Source organism: Leptonotus elevatus, chromosome 16 (assembly GCF_054856555.1).
Source record: "Leptonotus elevatus isolate MCC_2025b chromosome 16, RoL_Lele_1.0, whole genome shotgun sequence".
Lineage (NCBI taxonomy): Eukaryota > Metazoa > Chordata > Actinopteri > Syngnathiformes > Syngnathidae > Leptonotus > Leptonotus elevatus.
Genome location: NC_141254.1, coordinates 18,885,535 through 18,899,480, shown reverse-complemented (window position 1 = coordinate 18,899,480; position 13,946 = coordinate 18,885,535). Strand labels below are relative to the sequence as shown.

The 13,946-nt window shown below is 49.2% G+C and overlaps 1 protein-coding gene across 2 annotated transcripts; it reads right to left on the bottom strand.

Moving 5' to 3' along the window:
* Positions 1-1,249: 1,249 nt before the first annotated feature.
* crebrf (creb3 regulatory factor) lies at positions 1,250-13,906 on the bottom strand. 2 transcript variants are annotated; one of them, XM_086098764.1, is made up of 10 exons: positions 13,768-13,906; positions 10,659-10,814; positions 10,040-10,165; positions 8,862-9,043; positions 7,696-8,753; positions 7,073-7,270; positions 6,073-6,262; positions 5,903-5,976; positions 5,410-5,529; positions 1,250-4,720 (listed from the first exon to the last, which is right to left on the bottom strand). In XM_086098764.1, exons 2-10 carry the CDS (start codon positions 10,665-10,667, stop codon positions 4,602-4,604), a joined length of 2,076 nt encoding a protein of 691 aa, XP_085954890.1. In that variant the 5' UTR covers positions 10,668-10,814; positions 13,768-13,906; the 3' UTR covers positions 1,250-4,601. The 2 variants fall into 2 exon arrangements, with proteins under 2 accessions (XP_085954890.1, XP_085954891.1); XM_086098765.1 differs by lacking the exon at positions 13,768-13,906 and adding an exon at positions 13,495-13,705.
* Between the last annotated feature and the right edge of the window lie 40 nt (positions 13,907-13,946).

Below are 13,946 nucleotides of genomic sequence, written 5' to 3'. Positions count from 1 at the left end.
TCGACACCGATTGGCTGTCGCTGACGCGATGGCGTCCAAAGTTCAATTCAGCCAACGCCGGCGAAATGGGCGAAGTAGCGAAATGATCGCCGGAAAAACGCCTCCCCGACTGTCGTTCTGAACGTAGCACAACTTTGCGTGCAGATCGTGTAGCATAGCAATGGAGGATAGCTTGATGGTCGCGGTTTGCAGGCACCCGGAGCTGTACGACACGGCGATCCACGCGAACCGGGACCGGGACCGGGACCGGGACCGGGCCAAAAAGGAGATCGCTTGGGGGAAGAAGCGTGAAAGTCGGCTTATCTGGCGAGTTTGTTTAAATGGTCGAATTATGAAGCAAGCTAGCAATGCTACAATGAAGTTAGCTCCACCTACCGAAGCGGAGACCAGCGTGGCGACGCGATATTTTCTCCCCACGGATCTTGTCTGACACTGATGACATCACAAAGTAACTTGCATGTGATTGGTCACGTGCAGAAATACAAATTTCAGCATAGTTGTTCGGTCCATTCGACCTCGAAATTTGATTATTAAATGGCTTAAAAATGTGCATAAGTAAAACGTTGGCGCAAACACACATACACGTGCACACACAGACGCACACACACACAGCTGCAGTGTGAGTTAAAGCGCATCCACATTTTGCCGTTCCATCTGTTCCGGCGTTTCCGGTGCTGTCTTCACATCAGGACTCTTGCACGTTCGCACGCTTTCCTTCACACGCTCCTGCCATGAGAATTGTCTGCGCACGGGCCACAAGACGAGTGGCGCCATCTGGTGGTGATTAATCTGTGTTAATACATGATTAATGCACATTTTTTTAAAAATAATTAATTAGTTAATGCTTTAACTTTGACAGCACTATATATATATATATATGGATAATTATTTCTTTAATTTGAAATGTCAAAAATGGTGAGACAAAGTCTCCTTTTTTGGAAACATATCCTCCATTATCATTTCATTGTTTTTGTATTCGGACAGAGTCATAAAAGTAGCGCTTTGCTGCCATCTTGGTGTCAATGAGATGCGGAGCTTCCTTTTTACAATTAATTAGAAAATTTTGCTGCGCCAATAAAAAATAAACAAATGCAGTGTGTTGAAGTGGACTTTGGACAAGAAACGTTTGATTCCAAATGGCGGTCGAAAAAACAACCCTGACTGTGTTGGCCCGCTTGACACTGACCACGCCCACTTAAACACACGCAATAAAGTCAAGGACTCTGATTGGCTGGAGAAAAAGACGAGCTTCAGCATCAACGTTTATTATTTGACAAAGTAGCACACGTTAACACCTCCAAAAAGAGAACAACATTTACTGGCGGGAATTCTCTCTCCTTTCTTTTCCTGGACTGGAAAAAAATGCCACAGAGTTCCCATCTTGTCCCAACAGACGCACACACGCACGCACGCACTCACACGCACGCACTTGACAGCCAATCACTGTCAGTCAGCCGGCGGTTGACCCCCACACGGAACTGACAGTTTGCTACTTCAGTCAGGTGGTTCTGAGCCAATCAGGCTGAGCGGGTTGGAGTTGACCATATATGGCGAGGGGCGCGGTCCACCTGGGCCACGCCCCCGCCTCTTTTATTGATTTGTTGTCGAGCATGAAAAGTAGTTTAAGAGAAGGCCATAAAGTCCAGATTGAGTCTTGGTTGTTGGCGTGCCATATACAGTACAGTGATATAGAACTTCTAAGCCCCGCCCCCTCATTAAGTCACAAGTAGAAATCAGTTTACAAACGCTAACAATATAGCATATAGCTCTCGAGGCTGTACATCACCCTGAAGAAAGTCAAAGCACAATCACGTTTTCCATAGGAAATCTCATCTCAAGGCAAAGGGATCAACACCACGCCCGCCAGGACGGAGACCCGCCCGTCCTGGCGGGCGAGACCGGGCTTCCTGGGAACTGCGCGGGGCTCCGGGCTCGCTGCATGTGGAGTCAAAGTCAAGTCATAGACTTTGTTATGGACCAAATAGTAGACCGCAACCGTCAAGGTCATAGCGTGGAGTCACAGACCGGGTCGGAGACCGCATCGAGTCAGGTCGCGGACCGGGTCGCGGACAGCACCGATCCGGGTCACAAGACCGCACCGAGTCAGTTGATAGTCCCAAACCAGATCCGGCTCACAGAGTGAGCGCAACAAGTCAGCTCCGGAGGTCAAAGACCTCGGCGGTCCGGGCCGTAGGCGGGTCCAGAGGAGCGGCCTAGCTCGTGGCGCTCAAGTGCACTTGCAGCATTCGCGCCAGGCCTCTTTAGCAGCAAATGGAAGAAAAATGCTTTTCTTTTTCTTTGTTTTTCTTTTCTTTTTCTTTTTCGGACAAAGTGCAATTGCGTTAAACATATATAGTATGCTTGACATATATATATATATATATATATATATATACGTATATATATATATTTCTATATTGACTCTTCTATAGTGTAAATATCAAGCACACGTAACTTTTGGACTATTTACAAAAGTGGAAATGGACGGGAGAGGAGAGGAAGTCAAATAAGAATCTTGGATCATCATTCCCAAAGAGCACCAAGTTCTCCCTTCTTTAGACGGAACCACATTGTTAAAATATAAAAGATTTATAGATATATATATAGATATTTTCTGCATCTACGTACGTATGTGTAACAAGCTGCAATTCAATCTCACGATGCAGGAAAACAAAAAAAAAGTCAACATTCTGGAACACGTAACGTCAACTTGTTGCTTTCACTTTAAATGTTACAAATGGCGGGAATGTAAGCGTCCGTTGCCGCCGCCGCCGCGCGTTTCCAACTTTCAACGCCGGCGAGCCAGCACGCTGCGAAAAAGTACAAAAATAGAACCACAACTTTGTTTTTTTTCCGTCTCTGTGCCGGACGTCCACTTTTGCATCCGTGCGTCCACGCGCTCGACGAGCGAATATGTAAAGACCCTGCAAAGTGAAATTTGCTCCAAAAAACTTTCTTGAAAGGGGAAATGTGCAATTAGCCAGCTTTAGAGCGCCTCGTTGTTGGCCCTGATTGCCTGTGCATCATGAAAGCGGGGTGGCGGTGGGGGGAGTCGTACGTGACGAACACGGGGGCTTCATACTGGCGTGGCCGCTTTAGAGCGCCTCGTTGTCACGGCCCCGCGACCAGTCGGCGGGATATCGTCCAGCCGAGCCGAGGACGTTCATTTTCACTTTACAGGGACTTAAAAAAAAAAAAAAAAAAAAAGTGCCAACATGCAAATAAAAGTTGTGATGTTTCATGACAGAGTTTGAAAGTCATTTTTGTCTTCTCAATCCGACAATTTTTTCAAATAGCAAAAGTTGCATTTTTTTGGCTTCTTTTTGGGCGCATCAAGGCATAAAAGGCAAAATAGGACGAGAACGCGCTCCGACATTGAAATTCACTTGTTCAAATATAAACGCAACTAACTTTTATAAATTAGTTTACGCATGTTTAATTGGCATCCTCGGAAAAAGTTTGCCTTCGAAACTGTTGCCGAGTGCGCTTAAAAAAAAATGGAGACGAAGCCCTTTTCTGTCCTCCGCGCGGATCGAGCGGCAATCCTTCATTTTCCCGCCCGCGCACGTCGGAAGTCGCGACTTCTGATGCGTCCGCGTAAAGGACACAAAAATGAGGCGGGGCAGGCGAGAGCGAACGTTTTGGTTGTTGTGTGGACGACGTTTCCAAATAAAAAGGTAGCTTATCGAGTTAGCGCACTTAGCACATTTAGCTTGTAACGTGGACCGAAAAGAAATGTTTCATTTGTGGACCCAACGAGCTTCACAGTTCCATTTGGGGTCCCTCGGACCCCCACCCACCCCCACCCCTCCCTCAAAAAAAAAAACCCTTCCCCCCCCCAAGTCTACATTCAATACGGCGTCATGTAAGCTGTGCAAAACCTTGCGTTGCTTGGCTGGGCGGCCATTTTGTTGCATGTGTCTTTGGTACAAAACAATCAATGAAAATAGATCAATAGTGTGCAAATATTCCTTTGTAACGCAAAAATAGCTCTCAGCCTCGCCCACCTGGAGAGTACCAACAAGCAACGCTCATCTATTGCAGAGGCCTCCCACGCATGCACGCACCCACACGCGCACGCACACGCACACACACACACAGTGACTCTGTGGCATCGCGCAAGCAGAGCTCTCAGATTTACGCACATTCACGAGATCTTTGAACACATCACAACACCTCTTTCCACGCACGCACAACTATTTCTCCCGCCGCGCGCACGCACACACACACAAGGCACAATGAATAGAATCGGATCACTCGGAACACTAGCATGAACCCACTCACGTCTACTGTACAAGAGGGGGCGGAGCCATCTTCATATTTATCCCTTCCTTTGCCCCGCCCGCGTAGAACTAGCACCAAACTACTTCCCGGTTCGCTCGGGAACGTCGAGGCCTCTCCGGTCGACGCGCCGACCGGATTCCATGCTGTCGCGGTACAGACCTTGGGTGGGGGGGGGGGGGGGGGGATCAGGAAGCCAGGGGTGTGCGACTACACCTGTGCATGGACGCCGGGTGGGAGGGGCATGCAAAGAGGGCGTAGTAATAAGGGGCGGGGCAGCGAGGCAGGAACATTGAGGCCACGCCTCCCGAGCGCCGCGTCTACATTTTGGAGGTGGGCACGCGCAGGCCCACCAGCCCGCCGGTGGGGTCGCCGCATCCCGTGTTCTCCAAGATCTTGTTGACGAAGTCCGAAGTCTGCCCGGCGACAGGCGGCGACACTGCCGGCACAAACAGGAAGTCCATCCGCGCTCGTGAGACAGGAAGAAGTCAGACAATAATAATAATGCATTATTTAATAAATGATTATACAAAATAAATTATGATTATTGTTTGTACTACAATAATAATGCAAATAATAATAAATAGATAGGCATAAAATAAAATAATAATAAAATAATAGGCAGCACAGTGGCCTACTGGTTAGCACATGTGCCTCACAGTTCTAAGTGTCAGGGTTTGAATCCCTGGTGAAGTCCTGACTAATATACAGCATATAATATACATTTACTTTAGTTTTTCTTCATTAATATTTTTTAGTCATCTGAAAGTAATTGTGAAAGTAATCTGATGTTATTAGTATGGTACTTGGATTAAATGACAGACTACATTTTTTTTTCCAGGTTTACAGTACAGCAATTCCGTAGATTTTTACTGCACCGTTTCTAAATGATGTTCTGGCAAACATTTATTTTGGGTGTAATTCCACTCTTGACCACTAGACGGCGGGACACGTTCACTGTAATTTGACACCGTGTCAATTTGTCTAAAGAAGAAGAGTGAAAACGGGAAGCATTTGAAGCTCAGCCTGAAGACGACTGAACGTGAAATCCTCTTCAATCTTGCTCTTACAAATATCAAGTTCCTGATCGGAAAGTAGCGATTGTCATTTTCGAGCGCTGGGCCTCACCGAGCTTGTCCTGGATGAGCCTATCCAGCGTGTCGCTCACGCTGCTGCCGCCAGGAGACGAGTCCTCGGCACGGGTCACCATCTCCTCCTTGATGGCGTTGATGACAAAAAGCAGCCGATCTACGGCAAGATGGCAAATGTTTCAAAATGTTGGGGGGGAAAAAAGTTGTTTTTTTTATTACAAAGTGAAATTATTCTGCCCTTCAGAAGTTGAATTTGGAATGCAGGTTATACGCAAGCTCACAGCTCCCTCTTGTGGTTGCTTGGTATATTGCTTTGTTGTTTTGAAAAAAGAGAATTGTCCATAAGTACGTGATATCAAATAATAACTTGTTTTTGGCTAATGAATATATTTGATTGGAAATTGGAGGTTGTTGAACATGTGACGCAGCTTGTTATTAGCATGAGAGTGTCAGCTAATACCGTGGTTGTTTTTCCGGCGACCTTAAGAGGGCAAGGGTCAGAGGGCGTCGTTGCGGCGCCACAAACGTACCGTACTCGGTGCTGAGTCCCCACAGCTTGACCTTGTTGGCTTCGTACTGCGCCTTCTTCTTCAGACGGCACGCCCTGCACGCAGCCACAGGTGAGCGCGGGTGACGCGACGCGGCGCGAGCGACCGCGTCGCCGCCGCCGCCGCCGCCGCCGTCGCCGTCGCCGCCTTACCTGGAGGCCAGCTTGTTCTTTTCCTTGCGCGACCACGGCCTGGCGGTGAGCGGCAGCTCGCTGACGGGCGTCAGGTCTCCGATCACCTTGTTGAGTTTCCGCAGCTCGCTGCCGATCTGCAGGAGCTTCCTGGGGTTGGGGGTCAAGTCTTCCACGTCGGTGCGCCGAGACTTCTTCAGCGTGTACTTGCCTGCCGCCCGCAGGAAGAAAAAAAAGAAGAGATTCGATTATAACAACTCGTCAATTATCAGTAGGGGTGTCGAAACTAGTGTGTTAATTTTGAGTTGATTTAAAGTTCCTTTTTTTTTCAAAAAGTTTTTTTTAGTTGGAAAGTAAAAAAAATTCCAGTCGCAACGCAGCAGACATATCCGCGTCAAAATGTTGCAGTAATAAATGTAATAATAATGCATATGTTTGTGGAGACTGCGGTGAAAGTTGTATTTGACTATTTTAAAAATGTGCTTAAAAAAAGTAACTTTTTGTCAAAGATTAGATATGAAAAGAAAAATACACTGAGCTGTCACCAACGTCTTGCAAATGCAATTATGCCATCTAGTGGCGGAAAAAAGACCAGCACAAATCAATATCACACTTCTTTTTTTTTTTTTACAGTACAGTAAGTACATCTTTCAGATTTTAACTAAATTTTATGAATTATGATGAAATGACTGTATCAATGACTAAAAGATGCAGCCATATTTCTATTAGTTTCACATTTTTCCCACTTTTTTGTAACAAGAGTATGAAAACGTAGTCCTGAGTTAACTATTGAAGTCATGGGATTAATTACGATTGAAAGTTTTAATCGCCCCTAATTATCAGATGAATCGACAACTATTTTGATAATTGATTGTAAACCCCCCCCCCCCCATCACCCATGAGTGAGACATTTGCAAACATCTGCTTTTCAACCCTGCAAGGGTGCGAGGCCGAGCCAAAAGCAAATTCTGCAAATTCTGCATTTGGATGCGACGCGGCGGCGGGCGCTTTGCGGCTCTACCGTGCAGAGGTCCGTTCTTCTGGTACAGGTTGCTGGGCAGCGTGTGGCGGTCCCACTCGGAAGGCTTCAGCATGCGCTCCTGCTTGGAGGGCGTCAGCTGCTCGCTGTACTCCCAAAAGTAGCGGCGCTTGCCTCGCTTGCGGCTCGACACGCCCGCCGTCAGGCCCTTCGCGTCCTCCAGGAGGGACACGTCGCAGCCTGCGCCGCCGCACGGGGGGGGGAGAGGAGGACGCGGTGAGGAAGGTGGCGCGGGAATTCGAATTTCGAAACATTTGAAAGTTATGAGATCTGCCACTGATCAAAAAGAAAATAATAATAATCAAGCCGCTTTGACATGCGGAAGAAATCCGAAAAAAAGGGTATTAAGATCAGGAGAAAGGGACACGAAGACGAAAGAAAAAGACGTCACAAAAAGAAGAATCGGATTAAAGGAATAGAAGAAAATAAAGAGGACAAAGAAGAGAAAGTAAAGGGCAGGAGGAAAAAGAAGAGAATATCAAGAGGAAGACAGCAGAAAAGATGATTAAAAAAAAGAAGACAAAATTATGGAAGAGGATTCTGAGAATAAAGTGAGAATCCTGCTAAACATTTTGGAGGAGGCGTGCGTGCGTGCGTGCGTGTACCCGGTTCAGAGAAGGCGTCGCTCATGTCGTCATCCTTGTCGGCTTTGTAGTCCTCATCCTCATCCTCATCTTCATCCTCATCCTCATCCTCCTCATCCTCGTTGTCCGACAGCTCATGCTCGCTCCCAAAGCCTTCATCGTGGTCTTCGTCGCGGTCCTCGTCGTCCAGCTCCAGCCCGTCGCCCTCCTCCTCCCCCTCCTCCTCATCCTCCTCGTCCTCCTCTTCTTCCTCCTCCTCCTCCTCCTCCTCCTCGTCTTCATCCTCATCCAGCCGCGAGAGGCTCCTGCCGGCCAGGCGGCTTCGTGTGAGGAACAGCGAGTAGTTGTGTTCTTCTTCTTTGCTTTTCTCGTCCTCGCCTTGGCCGGCCTTCTCCGGCGGAGCCCCGGGGGCGGCGCCCTCCACGGGGGCGGGGGCGGGGCCGGCGTCTTCCGGCGGAGCAGCGGCGTCCAAGACGCGGCCCGCGGGAGGCGCCAGCGAGGCGGCGTCGGCCGACGTGGACGGCACGTTGTCGCGGCGCAGGGGCAGGGGTGCGTCCGCCCTCTCCAAGTAGGTTTGCGAGGGGGCGTCGGCCTGAGCTTTGTGAGCGCTCAGGCGCACTTTGGCCTTACGCACAAAGTCAACGTTGGTCGACGGAGCCGGTGTCTTGGACGCCCGCGCCGGGACTCTGCCCGGGGGGGCGTGGGTCTTGGTCATGGTCTCGGTGCTGGACGGAACCGGCCGGGTGGCCTTCTGGAAGCCTTCGGGGAAGTCCAGGAGGAGGTTCCTGGAAAGGAGGGACGAGGAGGCGCAGCTGGCCGAGGGGCGGGTGAGACCGGCGGCCGACGCCGGGAGCGGCGCTCGCTTGGCGGGGGCCGGCGGCTGGGGGCCGGGCGGGCTGGGCTCGGCGGGGGGGTACAGGGCCTCGCACACGGGCTGCGAGTCCTCGCTGTTGAGCTGAGCCAGGGTGGGCGTGCGGCCGATCACTTCCTCGTCCTGGTACGGGCTGGAGAAGTCGTCCAAGCCCAGGAAGTCCACCTCCTTCGTGCCCCAGATGTCGCAGCTGGCCAGACGCGTGTATCTGAACGCACACGCACACAGACACATCGCAGCTGAGGATACACGTGGGGGCGGGGCCTCAGGTGGACCTGGGCCAATCGGTGGCGGCCAAACCAGTGCGGCGTGCTACCTGGTGAGATCCTCCCAGTACGTGTCCCACTGCTCAAATGCCGAGCCGCCGTGCGCCGCGTCGCACTCTCCAAGCGTCATCATCGGCTGCTGGTCGGCGCCGCCGTCCGAATCCTTGGTGCCGTCGGCCACGCCCGCCACGCCGTCGCCGTACGGACTCTGCCGGTAACTCATGTCTCTGTCCTGGGGGGGGGCAGAAGACAGGATGTTCTATCTTTGTCAGGATTTGAGTCGATTACGATTTTTGGGTCTGCGATTCGATTCAGAACCATTTCTGATTTTAAATGATTTGATCGACAATGATTTCTGCTTCAAAGAATCGTCACGATCAACTCCAGTCTGACCCGCTAACGCTAATTAGCGCGCTACTCGTGGCACTTTAATCACTCCAAAAAACAGCTATTCATACAAAATGCATCTTAACATTGCTCACTAACATGTGCTCTTCCCACGCTGCAAAAAACAACACCTTTTATTGAAATGACTTTTTCCTTCTGCTCTCTAACGTGGCTGCAACTTAACAGTGTATCAGAATATGCAGAACCACACCGCCCCAAGTGGCCAAATTGTGTACAACAACAACAGTGCTCATTACGTTACAACATTAGCTTGCACCTGAGGCGAAAGCCAAACTGTGGCAGGGCTTTTACTCTCTGCACCAGGATTTGCCACCTCTGATGGCAACACATATTTATGCTGAAATCTGATTGGATAAAATGACGTCCACAAGAGAAAGCAATAAACGAGAACACGTCCATGTGTCCCAATTACTCAAATATGCCTCAGAGTGAAGAACACACACGCGAACACTTATGTTCCGAACGTCACCTGCATCTGACGGCTCGGCACGACGTCACTCCGGCGCAATGACGGCTAACAGCTCAGATGGAGCGCTTGTTTCGTCCTCGGTTGCAGCTTTCATTCGCAACCACTAAGATGAGACGTTCATTTATTTCATTTGATTTAAACGGAAATGATTTCCAACATACCTGATCAAGGTCAACAAGTTCATTTTCCATCATCAGCATTCTAATGGCATGAGTCCATTTCTAATCAATCTACAAGCAAACACTACAAAATGGCCGACACTCGCTATCAAGTTGGACAGCGGAGTCGTTCCCAAGATGGCCGCAAGACGCGCAGCGTGCAGAGCGAGCGAGCGGTCGGCCGGTCACTCACCAGCTCGTACATGAAGTCGGGGTCGGAGGTGTTGGCCAGCACCTCGGTACTGGTGAGCGCCTGGTCGGCGAAGGAGAAGTGCTGAAAGTCGTCTCCAAAGGGAGGCTCCATCCCGCTCACGCTGGGCTGCCACACACGCGTCCGTTCAACTCGTCAACATTAGCCAAAGTCGCGTCGTCACTCGCGCGCGTTGAAAGGATGTGAAAGGCCACGCATTCCAACACGTGTCTGTTTTTCAATGTTCAAACAGATGTCGAGAAATAAGCCGTATAATGACTTTATGTAATGTAGTATGTGCGCATTTAAGTCATTTGCTCCCAAAAACGTATAAATACGTTCTATTTTTAATGTTTTAAGTATCCCAAAGACTTTTTTTTTATGCTAGGGTTTTGCAAAAGCAGTCAAAATCCAGTAAAACAGTCGGGAGCGAAGGGAATTGCTTCAGTCAAAATGGCTGCCAGTCAATAGGTTAAGGGCTGTGGCCAAGTGATAAAGTCGACCGCGTTGGTGCGTACATGTAAGCAAATGGATGCCAGTTGAGGCCTACAGCAGCTCCTTGTGGGCAACCCGGGGCATGACAGCTGTCGCCATAGCAACGTGCCCCGAGGCAAACGCTCACCTGAGGCATCGCAAGGTGCAAATTAGCGCTCCAGCGCTGGGGAACCTCTGGGCCTGGTGTCCAGTCCCAGGGGCGTGAGGGCGGTCGGGGGGGGACCAAGGGCGGGGGGGTCGGGGACTCTGTTTCGGGACTCCGGACGATCTATTTGAAGACGATCTAAGAAAAAGACAGAACGGAATGTAAAGAAAGCTTGTGTCCAAATGGGACAAATTCCAGCCACATTTTCTTGCTTAGTCATCCTGAATGATTAGACGAGCACAAATGTTCCCATTAGGGATGTCCGATCGCACTTTTCCAACGACCGGTCGCCCATTTGGCCGCGATTGAGGGCCCTCAACTTTAACGCACCTCCTTCTGCAGCAAATTCATTTTCGGGGGCACCGAAAGCCGTCTGGGCTTCGCATGCCTACGAGCCCGCAGTACCCGCATAAAAGCCACTTTTAGGAGGCGGACAAGATTCCGTCATCACTCGCCTCATGTTTCTCATTTCCCAAACAAATGTGGATGTTGAGAAGCGCAGCACACTCAAGATTTCCACAACGGAGGAAGATGAAGAGGCAGGCGGCGGCGCTGGTCCACATGCCGCTCAGCTGGCGCAGGTCCAAGTGGGCCAACGGGCGAGCGCGTCCGTGTTTTGGAATGCGACCGATCGTCATCCCGCGGCACGCGGCCCGAGCGGGAGAGCCGCGTGGCCAATCGCGGCCCACCGCTCCGGGACTCGGGAAGCGACCTGTTCTTCATCCTTTCGACCAATCGCGCGGCGGCGGCGGCGGCAAGACGGCAAAAAATCGCGACGAGCATCTTCAGCTGCAGCTGACAACAAAACGTTGTCGTAGCGGGTCGCGCTCGTGAGCAAGAGGCTGCGGTCCACGCAAGGGTTCGTCACCGCCTACTTGTGCTTTGTGCAACATGACTCAGCACAAAGCCCAAACAGGCCAATGCTTCTTTCAGAACTTGACCTTGTTTTTTTTTGTTTTTTTATCAAATAAAAGCTTGAAAGTGAATCCTTGTCATGCTTGCAAATCCTGGATAAGTGTTTTTTTTTTGGTTTTTAATTTTTTTTCTTTTCTATCCATTTATTTAAAAACAGGGCACGGTTTCAATTTGACAGCACACAAGATGCAAAAACTTAAATCGATGATGATTCAGTTCCTGCTCTGGTCCGAAATATTGGTCAAAAAAAATCGTCAAAAATGGCGGTGGCTGCTTTCCAAAATCAAAGCAGATGTTTGCAAAAGTCTTATTGTGAAAGAGAATCAGTGGGATCGCAGAAATCGGAGAATATTTCCTGCGAGAGGCTGAAATCATTTGGAAAATTTGAAGGTTGAAGAAGGTTCAAAAAAATGATTCAAAATAGTTGTTGATGAGTTTAAGAATCGCTTCGTTTATCATTTATTTAAGATTTTGGAGCTCCAATATACAGTTTGAGGGAAACAAATATCCGTAATTGATTGACAACTAATTTAATTTGATTAATCAAACAACTAATCAATTATCAAAACTATTGTGATGACCGGTTAATTGTTTTGAGACCTTCTTTAACTTACAATTGTCCAAATCCTCAGAGTTTCAGCCTCTCAACAGTGATTATTCTCCAATTTCCAGAAAAGCAGAAAGATTGTCTTTTTTCAAAATACAACATTGCCAACTTTTGCTTTTACGTTCAAAAGCAACGATCAATATTTTTGCCCATTTTCTGATGCATGGTCGGTCGGGACCAGGGCTCGCTCCAAAACACGTGCCCCTCACCACCAATCAACAAATGACACGACCTGTAATTAATAAAATAAATATGACTCGCAGCACTGGTATAAGAAGAGAAAAAGCAGAATGTAAAGTGAATTTTCAAATATTGCTCCATAAAATATGCAACTAATAATAAACCTCATTATTCTCTTATTGTGGAGTAAAGAATAAACGTTGACATCCTAACAATAATCAGGATGCATTATCCGAAAATCCAGGGGGAAAAAGACAAGAAACGTAAAAATGTGGACAAGAACAAGATGTGTCACTTACATCTTCAAGCAAGCAAAACAAAGCACCACTCTAACGCCACAGCGCCAACACCCACGTAATCTCGCCTACCCATTGGTCGAGGGGCGGTGGCGACCCGCCTCCGCGCTCACCCTATTGGCCGAGCTTTCCGTCAACGACGAATGGTTCGTACATAACGACGAGCCCGCGTTCAAGTTCGGTTGAGGTTGCAGATAAACAAGTCGGAGGCCTGCTTGACGCTGGCTGGCCTACATTCAAACATTTTAACATTTTTGCTTTTGTTTCAACATAAACGCAAAGACACTCGACAGCGCTGATACACCGAAATAAAGTCAACACCTGAGCGCTAACCAGTTGCTGCGAACTGCCAAGTGCAAGATGCAACGCGCTGAACAGGACACGAAAAAAGTGCTCGGATAAACATCCGCACTCGCGTGACGTCAAAAATCAAGTTTCTTCCAAAAGCATCTTGGATGGATGCCGTCGCCATCCTCCTTTCTTTTCGTTTCACTTCACGGCAAAATAAAGAGAAGGACGGTGGAGGGAATGTTCTAGCATGTGTGTGTGCGTGCGTTGGGGGGCGTGTACCGTGGCAGCAAAAGTCAGCGTTCCACGCGATACACGACCACTTGAACACACCGAACGCCACAAACCAGCGTCGTTGTGCGCGTGCATGTATTATTTCTCAAAGTGACGAATGCATTGTTACATAATTCATTTTCCCGGGAATTACCCACGCCTGCTAAATGCTAACAAGGAACATGAGATGCTGTTCCAATTGCGTGAAAACCATCAAAGGTTGTTTGTTATTATTTTTTTGCGGTGCCGTGGGGAATACCTGACGAGCTACACCCACAAAACAACAAGGAGAAACCAAAGGCGTCCGTCCCTCCTTCTTCTTCTTCTTCTTGTTTTCCGCCGTTCGGATGCAGAACAGCATGGCTCGGTTCGGCCCGGCCTCACACGACAAGAACAAGAAGGGGAGGTGCTAGCTGCCAGGCTAGCCGCCGAGCTAATAATCCTCCGCGGCGGCCAAAATCTCCAAAGCCCAAAGCCCAAACCTTCGCTCGGTCGTCCCCCAAAAAGCGTCCCACTCCCCCCACTCACTCACTTCAGGGCGGGCTGCGCTGACGTTCGCTTCGCAGGCTCGGTACGGTCTCGTGTTTCGGTTCGGTTCGTTCTCTGGCTGCTGTCTTTCGTTTTCTCCGCGAGTTTGCTGCTCGCTGTTTTGTTTTGTTTTGTTTTTTCGCTTCCTGGAAGGCGCGTGACTGCCTGACCACGTGGTACGCG